Source organism: Cervus elaphus, chromosome 9, assembly GCF_910594005.1.
Source record: "Cervus elaphus chromosome 9, mCerEla1.1, whole genome shotgun sequence".
Lineage (NCBI taxonomy): Eukaryota > Metazoa > Chordata > Mammalia > Artiodactyla > Cervidae > Cervus > Cervus elaphus.
The window spans coordinates 15,531,492-15,553,262 of NC_057823.1; the positions used below are offsets into that span (position 1 = coordinate 15,531,492).

Consider the following 21,771-nt stretch of genomic DNA (forward strand, 5'->3'; position numbering starts at 1 on the left):
ACGTCTCACCGGTTGTGGTCCGTCACCCCATCTACCGTCGTAGGACACTTGGCTTGTGCAAAATGGCTTTGGCCTTTGCTGGTAACTTGTCCCGGCGAATGTGTGAATTTTAATAGAACTTTTTCCTATTCTAAAGCTGACTGTAGTCTCCTCTCAGCTTGATCAGAACGCGAGGTCACAGATGCGCATAGCGGATTCCTGATTCAGTTTCAAGATGATGCAAGTATAGACAAGAGGGTGCCCACACCAGGATAGACTGGAACCAGAGGGCTTTGTGTCAGCTCTGTGTGCAACTGGGACCCTTTTGTAGAAACGTAGCCACTTCAGTGTGACATCACCATCTGCAATAAACAGACGGACTCCGTTTTAATCTTTGAAATTTGATAACTTTGAGCTTTCTTCCCATCTCTTCGCCATTCCCATTCGTTTGGTACTTTTGAGTCCTAGAGCCCTTCCTTGGCCCGGGTGAGAAGTTTGAGCCAGGCAGGTATAGCTGGGGGGACTCTTCTCTAAGCAGAGCGTGTGAGACATGTCATTAAAATATCAGGTTTCATTAAATTCAGTTTACATGGGAAGGAAATTTATTTTAGATCAATGTTAGCTTGTGTCCCGAAAGAATTTTTAAACATCTATAAGATCCCTAAGGCAACGGAATTCCTATTTTCACTAATTATAACAAAAACAAAACAAATGATAATGTAAATGTGAGAGGCCCATGGAAACTCTTCCTTCTCTCCTAGCTCTCCTGAGGTATAAATGACTAACAAAGTGATCTATATTTGAGTATGGCAATATGAATGGCAATACAATACAATACTGTATTGTATAAGTGAAATTTGCTGAGAGGGGGATCTTAAGAGTTCTCACCATACACACACACAATAACAATTTGAGGTAATGGATGTTATAAATAACCTGGAAATTCTTAGATGTCTAAGAGCCAGAATTGCAGAACTCTGCATTGCAAAACTCTTAATGCATTTATCCACTTACCTGGAAACTTTATTGAGATCCAACACACATACTATATAATGGACCCTTTAATGTCTATAACTCACTGGTTTTCAGTGAAACTGAGTTTCCTCTAAAATGAAGTTCCCTCACTGAGCTTATGATTAATCTCTCTATTCAAAACTTTATTCCCTTTATCATCCCTTTTGATCTCAATTTTCTGACCTCAATGCTAACTGAACACTAATCAACTAGAGTCAGATGACTACAACAGCTGTTGTAGATAACATTGTTGTTCTTGTTTAGTCGCTAAGTCCTGTCCAACTCTTTGCAACCCCATGGACTGTAACCCGTCAGACTCCTCTGTCCATGGGATTCTCCAGGCAAGAATACTGGAGTGGGTTATCATTTCTTCCTCCGGGGGATCTTCTTGACCTGGGGAAGGAAGCTGCATCTCCTGGACTGGCAGGCGGATTCTGTACCACTGAGTCCCCAGGGAAGCCCAGATAACATTCTTAATGTACTACAAGTGCTATTATAGATATCATCATTAATGTACATACTCGGGTTGTCTCTCCAGGTCAAGATAAGCTAACATATCTCCAGGCCATGGCCCATCTGGGCTGAGACTCATAAACCAGGGACATCTTGATTCCCAAAACTATGATTAAGAAATGTCACAGGACTGTCACAAGATGATGATCAATTCCAGCCTCTTTGTTCTTCCCCCTTAAAAAAAAAAAACCGTTAACTCATAGACTAAGTTGGAGTGGATCTGAGACTTGTCTCCCACTCCCTTGCTTGGCTCCCTGCAAACAAACCCATACTTTGCTGCAGATGCCTCGAGTCAGAGCTTGGCTTTCTGTGCTGTGGGCACACGAGTCCTTGCTCATAGCATCAGTATATTTACAGGCAGATGTAACCACTACTAGAGTCAATTTCTGAATATTTTCCTGTCCTTAAAAAGAAACTCCTTTCAAGACTTCCCTGGTGGTCCAGTGGCTAAGACTCCTCGTTCCCAATGCAGGGGGCCTGGGACAGATTCCTGGTTGAGGAACTAGATCCCAAGTGCTGCAACTAAGACCCAGAGCATCGAAATAAACACACACACACACACACACACTCTCTCTCTCTCTCCTCTGCTCTTTAGTTATCACTCCCAATCTTTCCAATTTCTTCCTCTAGTCCCTGTGCCTAGACTACCACTAATCTTTCTACCTATATAGATTTCCCTATTCAAGGCTTACAAAGGAATAGAATTGTATAATTCTTTGCAATTATACAATTGGCAATTGACTTTGAAATTGACTCTTTGCAATTGCAATGGTCTTTGCAATTGACTCCAGTCACTTAGCCTATTTTCTCAAGGTACTTCAATGTTCAATGTATCAACACTTCATTCATTTTTATGGACAAAGATTGAGGGCAGGAGAAGGGGGCGATGGAGGATGAGATGACAAAGAGTTTGACACAACTTAACGACTGAATAATATTATTCTGCTGGGTGGACAAAACCCATCGCATTTATCTGTTCATCTGTTGTTGTTCAGTTGCCAAGCCGTGGCTGACTCTTTGCGACCCCATGGACTGCAGCATGCCATGCTTCTCTGTCCTTCACTACCTCCCGGAGTTTGCCCAATTTCATGTCCGTTGAATCAGTGATGGCACCCAAACATCTTATCCTCTGTCACCCTCTTCTCCTTCTGCCTTCAATCTTTCCCAGCATCAGGGTCTTTTCCAAAGAGCTGGCTGTTCGTAACAGGTGGCCAAAGTATTAGAGCTTCAGCTTCAGCACCAATCCCTCCAGTGAGTATTCTGGGCTGATCTCCTTTAGGGTTGACTGATTTGATCTCCTTGCTGTCCAAGGGACCCTCGAGTCTTCTCCAGCACCAGTTTGAAAGCATCAATTCTTCAGCACTCTGCCTTCTTTATGGTCCGACTTTCATATCTGTACATGACTACTGGAAAAGACCATAGCCTTGACTATACGGACCTCTGTTGGCAAAGTGATGTTTTTGCTTTTAATGCACTGTCTAGGTTTGTCATAGCTTTCCTTCTCAGAAGCAGTCATCTTCTACTTTCATGGCTGCAGGCACCATCTGCTATGATTTTAGAGCCCAGGAAATGTGTCACTGCTTCCACCTGTTCCTCTTCTATTCTATTTTCCCCTTCCATCTGTTCATTTATTAACATACATTTGGAATGTTTTTACTTTTGGCTATTATGTTTTCATGTACAAGTTTTTGTTTGAACATACACCTGTATGTTACTTGGGTGTATAGGTAGGAGAGAAATTGATGGATCATATGGTATTTCTGGGTTTAATTTTTGAGGAAATGACCAGACTGTTTTCCTAAGTGACTGCACCATTTTTTAATTTGCACCACCCCTGTGCAACGGTTCCAATTTCTCGATATATCCTCAGCAATGTTTGTTACTGTTAGAGTTACAAGGGGACAACACCCATGGCATTCTTGTGGCACAGGTGAGGGATTAGTTTACACCTGACTTAACTTTGGGCTCCTTAAACCTTGTAATGCAACCAGTTGTCCTGGGGAAGACTCCTTGATGGCACTGTTTTGAGGCTCTCAAGAGGAAAAAAATGATAAAAACCAGGGTAGAGAGGTACCCCTTCCCCAAAGTATATCCAGTGAAGAAGAAAACAAAACAGGGTAGACAGATAAAATACTAAAAAAATGTCGACATTTTGAGCCAAGTGGAAATCTGAAATATACTAAAACAATTTACACAACAAGGACTTCCCTGGTGGTCCAGTGGCTAAGACTCTACTCTCCTAATGCAGGAGCCCCTGGTCAGGGAACTAGATCCCACATACCACAACCAAAAGAACCTGCACGCTTCAACTAAGACCTGGTGTAGCCAAATAGATTTTTTTTTCAATTACAAAAAAAAAATTCTTCCCCCCCACAAAAAAAAAAACATGAAAGTACACTGCCAGGCTCAGAATTACAATAGGCTCAGAATTAATTTTGCCAGCTGATGTAGGGTACTAAGTCACATTTAAGTAGTTAATCAATGTTGTTGTTTAGTTGCTCAGTTGTGTCCAATTTTGTGATACCAAGGACTGTAGCCCACAAGGCTCTTCTGTCCATGGCATTTCTCAGGCAAGAATGCAGGAGTGGGTTGCCATTTCCTTCTCTAGGGGATCTTCCCAAACCACAGCTCGAACCCATGTCTCCTGCCTTGCAGGCAGATTCATCACTGAGCCACCTAATTTAACCTGAGATCCCAACAAATTTAAGCAAGATACCTCTGATAATCTTAGAAGCACTAATGAACATAGCACAGAGGACAAATAGGACAGTGTTTCTCTTTTACTATCAAAACCATGGTTGTGCCTAGATTATCCATGGTCACAACACCCACTGTCCTAAAATATTCCATACTGAACTGGGAAGCTCTGAACCAATGATTCATAGATCAAAATTATGGTTTCTGTTACTTAAAATTTGGCTTGGACCTCACAGACCTTATTCCCCAAATAACTTAGCTAATATCAGTTCAGTTCAGTTCAGTCGCTCAGTCGTGTCTGACTCTTTGTGATCCCATGCACTGCAGCATGCCAGGTTTCCCTGTCCATCACCAACTCCCGGAGCTTACTCAAACTCATGTCCATTGTGTTGGTGATGCCATCCAACCATCTCATCCTCTGAAGTCCCCTTCTTCTCCCATCTTCAATCTTTCCCAGCATCAAGGTCTTTTCCAATGAGTCAGTTCTTTGCATCAGATGGCCAAAGTATTGGAGTTTCAGCTTCAGCATCAGTCCTCCCAATGAACATTCAGGACTGATTTCCTTTAGAATGGACTGGTTGGATCTCCTTGCAGTCCAAGGGACTCTGAAGAGTTTTCTCCAACACCACAGTTTAAAAGCATCAATTCTTCGGTGCTCAGCTTTCTTCATAGTCCAACTCTCACATCCATACATGACTACTGGAAAAACCATAGCTTTGACAAGATGGACCTTTGTTGGCAAAGTAATATCTCTGCTTTTTAATATGCTGTCTAGATTGGTCATAACTTTTCTTCCAAGGAAGAAGTGTCTTTTAATTTCATGACTGCAGTCACCATCTGCAGTGATTTTGGAGCCCCCCAAAATAAAGTCTGTCACTGTTTCCACTGTTTCCCCATTTATTTGCCATGAAATGATGGGACTGGATGCCATGATCTTAGTTTTCTGAATGTTGAGTTTTAAGCCAACTTTAAACAAAAAATTAATTAATTTAATTGGAGGCTAATTACAATATTGTAGTGGTTTTTGCTATACACTGACATGAATCAGCCCTGGGTGTACATGTGTTCCCCATCTTGAACCCCCCTCCCACCTTCCTCCCCATCCCATCCCTCAGGGTCATCCCAGTGCACCAGCCCTGAGCACCCTGTCTCACGTATCGAACCTGGACTGGTGATCTGTTTCACATAAGATAATATACATGTTTCAGTGCTATTCTCTCAAATCATCCCACCCTCACCTTCTCGCACAGAGTCCAAAAGACTGTTCTTTACATCTGTGTCTCTTGCTGTCTCACATATAGGGTCAAAATTCCATATATATGCATTAGTACACTGTACTGGTATTTTTCTTTCTGACTTACTTCATTCTGTATAATAGGCTCGCTTCATCCACCTCATTAGAACTGATTCAAATGCATTCTTTTTAATGGCTGAGTAATATTCCATTGTGTACATGTACCACAGTTTTCTTATCCATTCATCTGCCGATGGACATCTAGGTTGCTTCCATGTCCTTAAGCCAACTTTTTCACTCTCCTCTTTCACTTTCATCAAGAGGCTTTTGAGTTCTTCTTCACTTTCCGCCGTAAGGGTGGTGTCATCTGCATATCTGAGGTTATTGATATTTCTCTGGGCAATCTTGATTCTAGTTTGTGCTTCATCCAGCCCAGCTTTTCTCATGATGTGCTCTGCATATAAGTTAAATAAGCAGGGTGACAATATACAGCCTTGATGTTCTCCTTTCCCTATTTGGAACCAGTCTGTTGTTTCATGTCCAATCCTAACTGTAGATTACCGATCTGCATACAGATTTCTCAGGAGGCAGGTCAGGTGGTCTGGTATTCCCATATCTTTCAGAATTTTCCAGTTTGTTGTGATCCACACAGTCAAAGGCTTTGGCATAGTCAATAAAGCAGAAGTAGATGTTTTTCTGGAATTCTCTTGCTTTTTTGATGATCAACGGATGTTGGCAATTTGATCTCTGGTTCCTCTGCCTTTTCTATAACCAGCTTGAACATCTGGAAGTTCACGGTTCACGTACTGTTGAAGCCTGGCTTGGAGAATTTTGAACATTACTTTGCTAATTACTTAGCATGTGAGATGAGTGCAATTGTGCGGTAGTTTGAACATTCTTTGGCATTGCCTTTCTTTGGGATTGGAATGAAAAGTGACCTTTTCCAGTCCTGTGGCCACTGCTGAGTTTTCCAAATTTGCTGGCATATTGAGTGCAGCACTTTCACAGCATCATCTTTTCAGATTCGGAATAGCTCAATTGGAATTCCATCACCTCTACTAGTTTTGTTCATAGTGATGCTTCCTAAGACCCACTTGACTTCGTGTTTCAGGATGTCTGGCTCTAGGTGAGTGTTAATGGCCCAACATAAGTTACACAGGGCCTTGATGGACTGAAAACTATGTACAAAAGCTAGTTAGTAAAGAGTTAATTATTCCCAGTCCTCCTTCTAACAGCCCAACTTATCCTATTAAACCAAGGAAGGATGACACCTCACAGTGAATTAAGGCAACCTTGAGGTTGTGGTCATACCAAACAGAACCCTATATCCAGTCTCCAATATTACAGAAATCACTGACTCCATCTAATAAGCTGGTAACTGATAAGTATTTTGCTGTCATAGATTTGATAAGTCTGCTGTGTTCAGTGCCTATTTCAACAGCCTCTTGGCTGGACTTGGCCATCACCTCTGAAGGGTCATGATACCCCTTCACTGGGTTATCCTCATGGATCCTTTTGATGCTGATGTTGCTGAGGCAGCATCTTTACCTATGGCTGCTTTGACCTGACAGGTGAAATTACATGCTGTTCCATGAACCTGTACATTAGCCAAGGACCAAACTGCTGGTGTTTGTACTGCTGAGAGATATACTTTCACAGTAACTCATGATTTTGGAATGTTGTGGAAGCAACATGCCTCCCTTACTTCCAGTGAAAAGGAAGTTAAAAATGGCCTCCACATTCAGGAATTACTGAATGCAATACTACTCCCTGCCACATTAGCTACTGTTAAGGTTCTGAGGCTTTTTTTTTTTTTTTTGGCCTCACTGCACTGCTTGCAGAATATCAGTTCCTCATCTAGGTATTGAACCTGTGCCCCCAGTAGTGGAAACTCGGGAGTCTTAACCACTGGACTGCCAGGGAATTCCCCAGTGAAGCCTGTTTGTACTGCTCCTGAATATTGAAAACTGCCTAATGAGGCTTGGCAAATGGATTTCATGCAGCTTCCTCTAATGGATATAAATATGCTCACATCATGGTCTGTGTGTTTTCACACTGGACTGAAACCTTCCCTTGCAGACACAGGAACTCTAACCCTAATCTCTACAGTGGCTAAAATTCTTCTTGAAAATAGTATTCCTACCAGAGGAACTCCTCTTGAATTTCATATTGATCAAAAAACCCGCTTTACTGGTTAGGTGCTTTGACAAGTCTCTTCTGTATGACCAATTTTACAACATTATCACTGTGATTACTACCCTCAATACTCTGGTTTAGTCAGACACACTAATGGCATAATTATGACTCAGTTGGCAGAATTTGTTGAGGCCCCATAAATACCCTGACCAAATGTATTGCCGTTAGTTCTAAATCTCAGAGCCAGACCTTTTGGAACTCATACACTCTCACCCTTGTGACAGTCACAAGATGCCCAATGCAGGGCTACTGATTCTTTTGACCTACAACTGATAAAAGAGGAGATGCTTCAATATTGCAAAGGCCTAACTGCTTCTACGAAAAGTAACCATGTTTTGGTAGAACAGTCTTTTCACAGTACCCTTGGGAAACAAAGACCTTATGGATCACATCTTGCAACTTAGAGGTTTTGTTGGTTCAAGAATGCATTTCTAGGGACTTCCCTGGTCCAGTAACTAAGACTCCACACTCCCAATGCCAGGGTTTGATCTCTAGTCGGGGAACTAGCTCCCACCTGCAGTAGCTAAAAGTTCACATGCTGCAACTGAATATTTCGCATGTCACAACGAAGATCAAAGATCCTTTGTGCTGCAACTAAGACCTGGTACAGTCAAATAAATAATTAATGTAAAAACAACACCTCCAAAAGAACTCTCTTCAGCCTCTCTATATCTGGACCAGGTCTGCTGGAAGTTTGTTACCAAACCCTTGATGATAACATAACTCTTCAGATGATATCCAATGGCTATGATCTTAATAACATACAGACTAAAGTGCTTGAAGGTTCTTCCTCTTACCTCTTTTTGTTACTCAAATGTGACCTTAGTAGGTTTCTTATCTGGGTACTTTCCCTTTGCCATGAGACACTAAACCCCAGGAAAGGTTTTTCCTAACATTGAGGGGGAAAAGCTGCTAAAACTGGAAAACCTGACTCTTGACAAATGATGTTTTCAGAAAAAGATCTTGTGCAGAAGGGGAAAACGTAAAAAATTTAATAAACAGAAACCACAAAGAGGATGGGCAGACCAGAAGGCGGAGCTCTCATATCCTGCAATGGTAACAGAGCCCAACAGGAAGAAGCAAGATACTTCTTTCCTGGCAAGGACTCAGCCAACGAAAAGTCATGGTTTCTTTGTTTATTAGAGCCCTCCCAACTTCTTTTTCCACTCTATAAAAGTGTTCAAATTCCTCTGCTGGGTGAGGACTTGCAATGTGCCCTGCCATATTGCAGACTATTCTCTGCTGATTCTGAACAAATCCTTCTTGCTGGAGAAATACATAGTGGTCTACTTGTTTCAGATTGAGAAGGTATAAGGTTAGATTATTGATTTGAGGTCTCTCTCTCTTTTTTTTTTTTTTTACTATAGGCATTAACTGCTATAAAAACATTTCTATTTATTGTTTTAGATGCAAACTATAAACTTCGACTCTCTGGGCATGATAATTATATCTTAAACAAAGCAAGGTGTTTACTACACAAATTAGACCTTAGACTAATAATATCTAGAGAACAGGGCACTCAGTGCTTCAGAAAATATTCTCAATCATGACAGTCTAAATTTCTTGCCAAGTGGACACATGAGGGTTTTCAGGAAAATCCAAACTGCTGGATATTCAGTGTTGAATTTGGGGACAAGTGTAGAAGCCTACAGTTCAGATCAAGTGGAAGACAAGCAGTCTGTGGAGGTTTTAAGGATATACGTGATTGATGGGGAAAAGAATGTGGAAAATGGGCTGGAACCAAGTGTCTGTAAAGGCCTGTGCTTCTGACTGCTTCTATACAGTTGGCTTCAAAATCTGACTAAATCATATTCCTGCTTTCCAAGTTTCATATAAGTTATGCTTTAGTGACTTCTAACATAGGACCATAAGGCAACACATTCTAGAAAATATAGTTCATAGTACTCACATTAATATAATAAGAGTCATTGCCAAATCTAAATTTTATTGTCCTCTCATAAAGTCTTTATTCCTAATGGAAATCCCATAGTCCAAATATCAACCAGAATAAATGACAAAGTGTAAAGGACAAAAGTTGAAGATAGTAATTCACAAGAGACTGCACTGTGATGAATTTTGCATACTTATAAAGTAGAATAAGGTTCTCCAGGCAATGAAAAGGTAGCTTCTGCTAAGGAAGGTAGAAGATATTACATGTAAAATAAATTAGGCATATCCAGTACTTGCCACAGGAAGCCAGTGGGGAGAAAAAAAACCAAAGTATCATTTTTCAATGTCCTTTTCCTTACACATAGCTTACAAAATTAGGTAAAAATTAAACCTACTTGCGTATTAGAAATAAACTTCAATTCATGGTTCCAACAGACTTCAAAACAGACACACAAAAAATTACCAGATGATTAAAGGAAAAATTACCTATTAGTTTTTTAGGAAGTATTGCTAAAGAGCCTCTTGATGAAAGTGAAAGAGGAGAGTGAAAAAGTTGGCTTAAAACTCAACACTAAGATCATGGCATCCGGTCCCATCACTTCATGGTAAATAGATTGGGAAACAGTGGAAACAGTAACAGAAAAAATCACTGAAGATGGTGACGGCAGCCATGAAATGAAAAGACACTTGCTGCTTAGAAGAAAAGCTGTGACCAATCTAGACAGCATATTAAAAAGCAGAGATGTTACTTTACCAACAAAGGTCCATCTAGTCAAAGCTATGGTTTTTCCAGTAGTCATGTATGGATGCGAGAGTTGGACTATGAAGAAAGCTGAGCACCGAAGAATTGATGCTTTTGAACTGTGGTGTTGGAGAAGATTCTTAAGAGTTTTTTGGACTGCAAGGAGATTCAACCAGCCCATCCTAAAGGAAATCAGTCCTGAATGTTCATTGGGAGGACTGATGCTGAAGCTGAAACTCCAATACTTTGGCCACCTGACGCAAAGAACTAACTCATTGGAAAAGACCTTGATGCTTGAAAAGATTGAAGGCAGGAGGAAAAGGGGACGACAGAGGATGAGATGGTTGGATGGCATCACCAACGCAATGGACATGAGTCTGAGTAAGCTCCAGGAGTTAGTGATGGACAGGGAAGCCTGGCATGCTGCAGTCCATGGGGTCGCAAGTCAGACACGATTGAGCGACTGAATTGATTGCTTAATGAGTACCTACAAAATTATCTCACCTCAATGAATACTTGTAAAATTAACTACAAATCCATACAATAGAAAATCACTTTGAGAATGAGTCAAATTACAAAGAAAATGTATGCACGAAATTTCTTTCATGTTGTAAATTTTCTGACAGCTTACCCATAATAGTACTTACATGGATGACTTCTTTCCAGTAGAATTTTCACATGACTTTGAAAATATTTGTTAAAATTGGAAGTTTCCCTTGTTTTTCAGTTACAAGGTTTCTATCTTATGTACATTTTTATATGGTTTTTCTGTAGGGATGTGGGGCAAGTGAAGGTTTTCCTACATAGTTTTTACATTCAATACAATTTTCTCCAGTCCTTCCATGGCTTCCCAAAGAATTGGGACTAAAGGCTTTCCCACATTCCTTACATACATACCATTTCTCTCCAGTGTGTACTCTCATGTGTCCTGGGAGGGTTGGGTGATATATGAGGGCTTTTCCACATTCTTTTCATTCATCTTCTCCCTGGTATGAGTTCTTTCATGTATTTGAACATAACTGGGAGTGCTGAAAGCTTTGCCATATTGTTTACAAAAATAGGGTTTCTCTCTAGTGTGAGCTCTTTTATGTATTTGGAATGAACTGGGACAAATAAAGGCTTTCATACATTTCTTACATTTATGGCACTATTCTCCATTATGGATTTTTTTCATGGTTTCAACAAGAACTGGGAAGGCTTTACTACAAGTTCTACATGAACAGGGTTTCTCTCCATTGTGAGTGTTTTTATGTGTTTGTAATGAACTAGAACAATCAAAGCCTTTCCCACAGTCCTTACATTTGCAAGGTCCATCACCAGTACGCACGATCATGTGTCTTCGAACATTTGAAGAAAAATAAAGGCCCTTCCACATTCCTTACATTCATAGGACTTCTCTCTAGTATGAGTTCTTTCATGTTTTCAAATGGAACTGAGGTAAGTGAAGGCTTTACCACACTGCTTACATTCATAGGGCCTGTCCCCAGTGTGATTTCTTTCATGTATTTGATGACAACAAGGAAAACTGAAGGCCTTACCACATTCCTTACATTTATATGGCTTTTCTCCACTGGGAGTCCTTTCATGACAATGAAAGTAACTGGGACAATCAAAGACTTTCCCATAGTCTTTACATTTATAAGGTCCATAGCCCATGTGCTTCATCATGTGTCTTTGAAATTTTGTAAGAAAACTGAAGACTTTCTCACGTTCCTTACATACATAGGGTTTCTGTTCAGAATGAGTCCTCTCATGTTTTCGGCAGGAATTTGGACAAGCGAAAGCTTTATAATAATTTTTACATGTATAGTGCTTTTCTCCACTGTGTCTCCTTTCATGACTTTGAAAGGATCTAGAATAACTGAAGGCTTTACCACATTGCTTATATTCATAGGGTTTCTCTCCAGTATGAGTTCTCTCATGTTTTCGAAAGGAACTTGAACAACTGAAGGCCTGACCACATTTTTTACATTCATAGGGCTTTTCTCCAGTATGTGTCCTTTCATGTCTTCGAATGTAACTGGCACAATTGAAGGCTTTACCATATTGCTTGCATTCATATGGTTTCAATCCACTATGAATTCTCTCATGTTTTATAAAGTAACTGGGACAACTAAAAGCTTTACCACATTGCTTACATTTATAAGGTTTCTTTCCAGTGTGTGTTATTTCATGAATTTGACAGTATCTGAAAGAACTGAGGGCTTTACCACAGTGCTTACATCTATAGGGTTTCTCTCCAGTATGAGTTCGTTCATGTTTTTGAAAGTTGTGGTGATATCTGAAGGTTTTCCCACATCTTTTACATTCATAGGGTTTCTCTCCAGTGTGAATTCTTTCATGTCTTTAATGGATTGGCGAAGCTTGAAGGCCTTCCCACATTTCTTACAATCATAGGGTTTCTCTCCAGTGTGAATCTTCTCATGCGTGTGTCTAGATTGACGATGCTTAAAGGCCTTCCCACATTCTTTGCATTTATATGGCTTCTCTTCATATTCCTGATACTCACATGATTTTGGTGTAGTATGAGATGTCATGTGCCTATTAAAGAATGATGCATGAAGACCTGTCCATATATACTGAACTCGTATAGTTTTATTCCAGTAGTTTTCTTTTTCTGATTATGATTTGAAATCTGGCTAAATGTTTCCCCATACAGATTACCTTCTTTATTTTTACAGCATCTCTACCATATGACTGCTGTAAATAATAAGCAGCATATTATTAATGAATGGCTTATTAATTATATTTATTAATAGTTATGACAATGAAAATTTTACCATTTTCAAGGAAAGTGTAGGTTTTCTGCACATTCCAATTGAAAGTGAATATAATAAAGCTCTGAAAGATAATCAGCAATTATTAAAACAGTAATACTCATAAGTGGTGATTCTGAATATGATTCCAAGTGTACTATTTTTCATACACTCAACATTTAGGATAAATTTGAGGGAAAAAAATGATGCAACAATTCTAAGATTCATTAGTTTTAAGGCTGGGCTGATTTATTTTCTTTGTTTTAAAATGTCATGGCATAGATCATCTTGAGAAAGAAGAATGAAGCTGGAGGAATCAGGCTCCCTGACTTCAGATTATATACCTCAAGACCACAGTAATCAAAACAGCATGGTCCCGGCACAAAAACAGACACATAGATCAATGGAATAGGATAGAAAGCCCAGAAAAAAACTCATGCGTTTATGGTCAATTAATCTATAACAAAAAAGGGAAAAATATACAGTGGAGAAAAGACAGTCTCTTCAATACATGGTGCTGGGAAAACTGGGCAGCCACATGCAAAAGAATGAAATTAGAACATTCTCTTAAGACCATATACAAAATAAACTCAAAATGGATTAAAGCTGCAAATGTAAGACTGGATACTATAAAACTTCTGGAGGAAAACATAGGCAGAACACTCTTTGACATAAATCACAGCAATATTTTTTTAGATCTGTCTCCTAGAGTGATGGAAACAAAAGCAAAAATAAACAAATGGAACTTAATTAAACTTAAAAAGTTTTTGCACAGCAGAGGAAACCATAAACAAAATGAATAAACAATCTACTGAATGAAAGAGAATATCTGAAAATGATGTGGCTGACAAGGGATTCCTTTCCAGAATGAAATAGCTCATAAAGCTCAATATCAAAAAAGCAAAGAACACAATCAGAAAATGGGCAGAAGACTGAAATAGACATTTCTCCAAAGAAGACACACAGATAGCCAACAGGTACATGAAAAGATGTTCCGCATCACTAATTGTTCAGTTCAGTTCTACAAGTCAAAACTACAATAAGGTGTCATTTCACATTGGTCAGAATAGCCATCATCAAAAAATCTACAAGTAATAAATGCTGGAGAGGGTGCAGAGAAAAGGGAACATTCCTACACTGTTGGTAGGAATGTAAATTGGTATAGTCACTATGGAGAACAATATGGAGATTCCATAAAAAAATATAAATAGAATTACTATATGATCTAGCAATCCCACTCCTGGGCATGTATCCAGAAAAGACAAACTCTAATTTGAAAAGAAACGTGCCCCCCAATATTCATAGAAGCACTATTCACAATAGCCAAGACATGGAAGTAACCTAACTGTCCACTGACAGATGAATGGATAAAGAAGATGTGGTATCGCTTACATGTGGAATCCAAAAAAATGATACAAATGGACTTAACTACAAAACAGAAACAGACTCACTGGCATAGAAAACAAACTTATGGTTACCATAGGGGAAAGGATGGGGAGGGAAAACAGATAAACAACAAAGACCTACTGTATAGCACAGGAAATTATATTCAATATCTTGGAATAACCTATAATGGAAAAGAACTAGAAAAAGAATGGATATTTTATATATATATATGTATATATGTGTATACATATATATATAACTGAATTACTTTTCTGACTATCTAAAACTAAGACAACATTGTATATCAACTATACTTTAATAAAAAATAAAATTTAAAAGATGCCATTGCATACTAATATTCTGTCATGGGACACTGCTTTCTCCTGTCAGTGTAACTCACCTCAGATTTGTCCAAAGATTTTCATACTGATTTCCAATATCAAGGTCTTCCTGTCTTTCTCCTACAATGCAGACCAACAAAAAATCATTATAAATTATAAAATATTAGAGAAAAGTTTTACATGACAAACCTATGAAGACCCATGACCATGCCTGCTTTATTTACCAACGTAGTCTCTTTCCATATTTTACCTCTTGAACATGTTGATAAGCAAACAACATAGGTTATCTAAAGGATTAAGTAATTAAGAATGCCATCATCCCTTACCTACTGAGGTCAAGTTTTTGAAAGTTTCCTGCATCACATCTCTGTAGAGTTTCTTCTGGGCTAGGTCCAACAGACCCCACTCCTCTGTTGTGAACTTCACACACATCCTCAAAGGTCAGTGAATCCTAAAACATCCCAAGTTTGTGTGTGAGACAATGGGTAGGATGAAGAGCACCAGCAATCTATACTCAGTTCACAGGAAGTTCACATATGACACTGTGGTCTCCAAACATTTGTTCTATAAGTTTGTCATTAGAACTCTCACTCTATGGTGATGCTCTTGGAATGGTGATGATCATGAATTCAAGAGCATCACTAACACAAGGAATTTAATGCTACATTTGTCTTGTGATCACTGCCAAGTCTTTATTGTTCTCTTTGTCAAGACAGAACACCATATACTTCCCTGATGATAAGAACCCACCTGCCGATGCAGGGAACATGCGTTCGATTCCTGGTCTGGGAAGATTCCACATGCTGTGGAGCAACTAAGCCTATGCATCACAACTAATGAGTCAGTGCTCTAGAGCCCACAAGCTGTAACTACTGAGCCCACATGCCGAAACTACTGAAGCCCATGTGCCTACAGTCTGTGCTCCACAACAAGAGAAGTCACCACAATGAGAAGCCCATGCACTGCAATGAAGAATAGTCCCTGCTTGCTGCCACTAGAGAAAGCCCACACACAGGAATGAAGACCCAGTGCAACCAAAAATAAATAAATAAATAAATAAAGCACCTTGGAGAAATAAGAGAAATGCTCTACAAATGAAAGAAATAACTCCATTTTAAGTACACCACTTCCTTCTGATAAAAACTTTTCCACTCCAATATTCACCATATTGTACAGCACTGTACAATCACAGGTTCACATCTGCATGAGGTTTTAACAAATAACAAGTGAAGAATTGGAAGGTTTTTCTTCTATTCCCATCACCAAATGTGAGGCTAAAAGTCCTGTGGAAATCCAACTTGTAATAAGAGCCAACTAGACATACTGTCCTGAAGTATTCCATGCTAATGGAAGTAGTCCAATCCAGGTGGCTGAATGAAAATATTCTTGAGGAGGAGTACAAATTAAAATTTGTATAATATTTACCACATGCTGGGTTTTACCTTCCTTTCTCTATCTCACTTGATGGGGCTAGGAAATTATTCAGTGTGAGAGTCCAGGCGTGAGGAGGAAAACAGGGCAACTTGCACCTCCACAAAAATCCCTATATTCATGTGCCTTGGAATGGCTTCTGAATAATTTTAAGACACAGAGTTGCCCATACTGAGATGGTATGATCACAGAAGACCTCTTTTTGGCAGAATCATAAAACTGTAATTTGGGCCTTGATGACCTTGAGAATCAGGTTAAGACTTGAAGTCTGCAAGGGCTTCATTAAAATCTACAATAGTTTCAGAGTGAATTTGCACAAATTATAAAAAAACATAAAGAGTTCAACAGTGCTTGCTTCAAAAAATAAAATATCCTTTCCCTAATTTCAGCAGCAAGTGATTCCTGACCAGCCACTCTCAAGGCTGTCCTTCCACCTCCTCTCATTTCTGAGCTCCCCCATGGGACACAGCAGCTTGATAGCCCATCCTGTATAGGAATCCCCAATGGCAAAAGTTTCCTAAATGCTGGTCTCTAAAAAAGACCAATTATCCGTTGATGTTCATGAGAAGGTTACAGAAAAAAGGCTCCCATTTATCGTGACAATGCTTGAAGTAGAGTAATATAAATGAAAGAACATCTCTCTTGTTGTGGGTCCAGGGAGTAAGAGAAGTTGCCTAAAGGTAGCCCTGATTACTGTTTATTCACTGGAACAACAGTGCTTGCTCATAACAAATCCAACTACATCATGTGCAAAAGACACAGTGAACATTAGCAGGCCCAAGACTGCTTATCCTTAGAAATGCTTGCTTACAAATTTTATCTTCCAGTAGGATCCGTGGTTTTGGGACTAAGCTCAACAACCTTACAGATAAACATGCCTCTGTGAGTGTAATGTGTCTATGCGAAAAACAGGGTATATAGTAAACTGATCAGAAGACGCCTACCTGAACAGCCCCACATCTCAAACAACTCTGGAAACTGGGTAGACCGTAACACACATATATACTCACAATTTATTTGGAACCGAGCCTATTCTACGTGATTACAGCAAGAGACAACATTTGAGAGCTTACTTCTGGTTTTCTCCACACCAGATTTAATTCAATACTAAACAAGATTACTACAAAATATGTAGTGATTCTCATAAAAAATTTTTAAAAATTACTGGGTGATGTCAAAGTAGACTGAAATAAGTAAAGTGATGGCATGTGTTCTTAGAAAGAATTCAGCATTGCTCAGATGTCACCTCTCCCAGATGATATATGATTATTTTTTTGATATATTATTAAATACCTAAATATATTAATATATTAAATACCTAAGACAGTTCTTTTTTCAACTTTATTTATTTATTTATGGCTGCACTGGGTCTGTGCTTTTCTCTAGCTGTGGCAAGCGGGGGGCTACTCTTCATTGTGGTGTAAGGGCTTCTCATTGTGGTGGCTTCTTCTGTTGCAGAGCACAGGCTCCAGGTGCCCAGGCTCAGTAGTTACCCTGTGGCATGTGGGATCTTCCTGGATCGGGACTGAACCTGTGTCCCCTGCCTTGACAGGCAGATTCTTAACCACTGAACCAGCAGGGAAGTCCTCCTGAGACAGCTTTTAGGGACTTAATAAAGACTACTTCTTTAAACTGAACAGGAAGAAGAAATGTCCAAAAATGGACAGTCCCCTATAGAAAAATGTGATGGCCTACCTCTATGGTAATTCAAATGATACAAGTATTAACAGAAAGAAAAACAAACAGAACCAAGGAAAGGAAAAGTGTCTTCCATAGGCCAGATTATATGTGGAGAGTTGGTTAAGGAGAAAGCAGGAGAGCAGTGGCAAATATCATGAACATTTGGCTACATAAGAGACAAACTGTTATCCAACTGGAAAAATGCAGCATATTTCCCTCCATTCCATAGACAATAGGCTGCTCACTGTGGATTTAAATGAGAAAGACAAAACGAAGCCACTGTTAGAAGTTACAGGTAAATATTTTATTGATAATAGAAAGAATATTGTCATATAAGCAAAAGAGTGAGCTACAAAGTCAGAGGCAAATTCAAATATATTAAAATTAAGATAATTACAAGATACACACAGAAAAGGAAGAAAAATACCCTTTTGAGGATTGATTGAAGCTTAATTGAAAGATCAAGAATGTGGAAATATTTAAAACAGCAAGAATTTGAAATTATTCAAAATATATTGGGGACTCCCCTGGTGGTTCAGGGGTTAAGAATCTGCCATCCAATGTAGGGAACATGAGTTTGATCCCTGCCTAAGGAAGATTCCACAAGCTGCAGAGCAACTAAGCCCATATAGGACAACTACTGAGCCCATACCCTAAAGTCTGTGTTTCCCAACAAGTGAAGCCTGTGCACCAAAACTAGAGAGTAGCCTCCACACTCCACAAGTAGAGAAAGCCCACATAGCGCCCCCCAAAATAAAAAAAAAATACGATTTTTTTCCTTAAAAAAATTAGGAATCCATTTATCTTAGAAATAGTTCAGTTCAGTTGCTCAGTCCTGTCCGACTCTTTGCGACCCCGTGAACTGCAGCACGCCAGGCCTCCCTGTCCATCACCAACTCCCGGAGTTTACCCAAACCCATGTCCACTGAGTCGGTGATGCCATCCAGCCATCTCATCGTCTGTCGTCCCCTTCTCTCCTGCCCTCAATCTTTCCCAGCATCAGGGTCTTTTCCAATGAGTCAACTCTTCATATGAAGTGGCCAAAGTATTGGAGTTTCAGCATCAACAACAGTCCTTCCAATGAACACCCAGGACTGATCTCCTTTGGGATGGACTGGTTGGATCTCCCTGCAGTCCAAGGGACTCTCAAGAGTCTTCTCCAACACCACAGTTCAAAAGCATCAATTCTTCGGTGCTCAGCTTTCTTCACAGTCCAACTCTCACATCCATACATGACCACTGGAAAACCATAGCCTTGACTAGATGGACCTTTGTTGGCAAAGTAATGTCTCTGCTTTTTAATATGCTGTCTAGGTTGGTCATAACTTTCCTTCCAAGGAGTAAACGTCTTAATTTCATGACTGCAATCACCATCTGCAGTGACTTTGGAGCCCCCAAAAATAAAGTCTGACACTGTTTCCCCATCTATTTCCCATAAAGTGATGGGACCAGATGCTATGATCTTAGTTTTCTGAATGTTGAGTTTTAAGCCAACTTTTTCACTCTCCTCTTCCGCTTTCATCAAGAGGCTTTTTAGTTCCTCTTCACTTTCTGCCACAAGGGTGGTGTCATCTGCATATCTGAGGTTATTGATATTTCTCCCGGCAATCTTGCTTCCAGCTTGTGCTTCCTCCAGCCCAGAGTTTTTCATGATGTACTCTGCATTTAAGTTAAATAAGCAGGCTCACAATATACAGCCTTGACGTACTCCTTTTCCTAATTGGAACCAGTCTGTTGTTCCATGTCCAGTTCTAACTGTTGCTGCCTGACCTTCATATAGGTTTCTCAAGAGGCAGGTCAGGTGGTCTGGTATTCCCATCTCTTTTAGAGTTTTCCAGAGTTTATTGTGATCCACACAGTCAAAGGCTTTGGCATAGTCAATAAAGCAGGAATAGATGTTTTTCTTGAACTCTCTTGCTTTTTTGATGATCGAGCAGATGTTGGCAATTTGATCTCTGGTTCTTCTGCCCTTTCTAAAACCAGCTTGAACATCTGGAAGTTCACGTTTCATGTATTGCTGAAGCCTGGCTTGGAGAATTTTGAGCTTTACTAGCGTGTGGGATGAGTGCAATTGTGCGGTAGTTTGAGCATTCTTTGGGATTGCCTTTCTTTGGGACTGGAATGAAAACGGACCTTTTCCAGTCCTGTGGCCACTGCTGAGTTTTCCAAGTTTGCTGCCATATTGAGTGCAGCACTTTCACAGCATCATCTTTCAGGGTTTGAAATAGCTCAACTGGAATTCCATCACCTCTACTAGCTTTGTTCATAGTGATGCTTTCTAAGGCCCACTTGACTTCACATTCCAGGATGTCTGGCTCTAGGTGAGTGATAACACCATCGTGATTGGGTCACAAGGATCTTTTTTGTACAGTTCTTTGTGTATTCTTGCCAGTGATTTTGGAGACCCCCAAAATAAAGTCTGTCACTGTTTCCACTGTTTCCCCATCTATTTGCCATGAAGTGATGGGACCGGATGCCATGATCTTAGTTTTTTGAATGTTGAGCTTTAAGCCAAGTCTCTAACTTTCATCAAGAGGCTCTAGAGTACTTCTTCACTTTCTGCCACAAGGGTGGTGTCATCTGCATATCTGAGGTTATTGATATTTCTCCCGGCAATCTTGATTCCAGCTTGTGCTTCCTCCAGTCCAGTGTTTCTCATGATGTACTCTGCATATAAGTTAAATAAGCAGGGTGACAATATACAGCCTTGACGTACTCCTTTTCCTATTTGGAACCAGCCTGTTGTTCCATGTCCAGTTCTAACTGTTGCTTCCTGACCTGCATACAGGTTTCTCAAGAGGCAGGTCAGGTGGTCTGGTATTCCCATCTCTTTCAGAATTTTCCACAGTTTATTGTGATCCACACAGTCAAAGGCTTTGGCATAGTCAATAGAGCAGAAATATATGTTTTTGTGCAACTCTCTTGCTTTTGATGATCCAGTGGATGTTGGCAATTTGATCTCTGGTTCCTCTGCCCTTTCTAAAACCAGCTTGAACATCTGGAAGTTCACAGTTCACATATTGCTGAAGCCTGGTTTGGAGAATTTTGTGCATTATTTTAGAAATAGTAGAGCTTTTTAAATGTCAAAGTTCTCTAGAGCAAGGCACATAAACTGATCTAAAAAGTGGAAAGACCATCTGAGAATTTAAATACACCCATCTTACATCTTGAGGTTCTCTTGCCTAAATGAATCAAAATTCTATTTGGTTCCACAATTTTTATGCCTTACATCATCTCTCTCAATCAACTAAAATCCCAAGTGCTACTGCAAACTAGTTAAAAGGGTACAATATTTAAGACAAAAGAATCCAAAGGAAAGGAAACTCAAATACTGGAATCAAAATAGATAAACAATATAACCAACAATGACCTACTGTATAGCACAGGGAACTCTACTCAATATTCTGTAACCACCAATATGGGAAAATAATCTGAAAAACAATAGATATATGTGTATGTATACCGGAATCACTTGGCTACACACCTGAAACTAACACAACATTGTAAATCAACTATATTCTAATATAAAATAAAAATTAAATTTAAAAAAACCCCAGGAAGCAGCCCGCTTCCCTAAAATTCAGAAGAAAAATCCACTTTCAGAAAGTTGAACATATTCAAGACTTGGGGTCTAAACACTCTGAGTTGAGATGGAACCCCTAGAGTGGGTCATCCCTGGTTAAGGAGGACAGGGTACACGTGAGCAGTCATAGGAATGAACTCTGCGAGTGCCACACGCCCTCCCGTCTCCTATAAGCATGGAAGCTCTCCTTCTCCCAAATTTCCATTTTCACAAGTTAGGAAACTCTCAACCTGATTCACTTTAAAATTCTCACCCAAAAGGAACTTCCCAGTTCATAAACCTTTGCCCTGAGACAGAACATCTGATCTTCACAGACTTTCCCGTTGTGG

At 39.7% G+C, this 21,771-nt stretch overlaps 1 protein-coding gene and 1 pseudogene across 1 annotated transcript; both read right to left on the minus strand.

Annotated features, from left to right (window-relative positions):
* Positions 1-21,771, minus strand: part of LOC122699439 — a 34,539-nt pseudogene that overhangs the window by 10,757 nt on the left and 2,011 nt on the right.
* Positions 11,439-12,946, minus strand: LOC122699438 (zinc finger protein 709-like). The gene is given in 2 exon segments (XM_043911377.1): positions 11,439-12,613; positions 12,616-12,946. Coding segments are annotated over 2 exon segments (1,113 nt in total). The 5' UTR covers positions 12,803-12,946; the 3' UTR covers positions 11,439-11,687.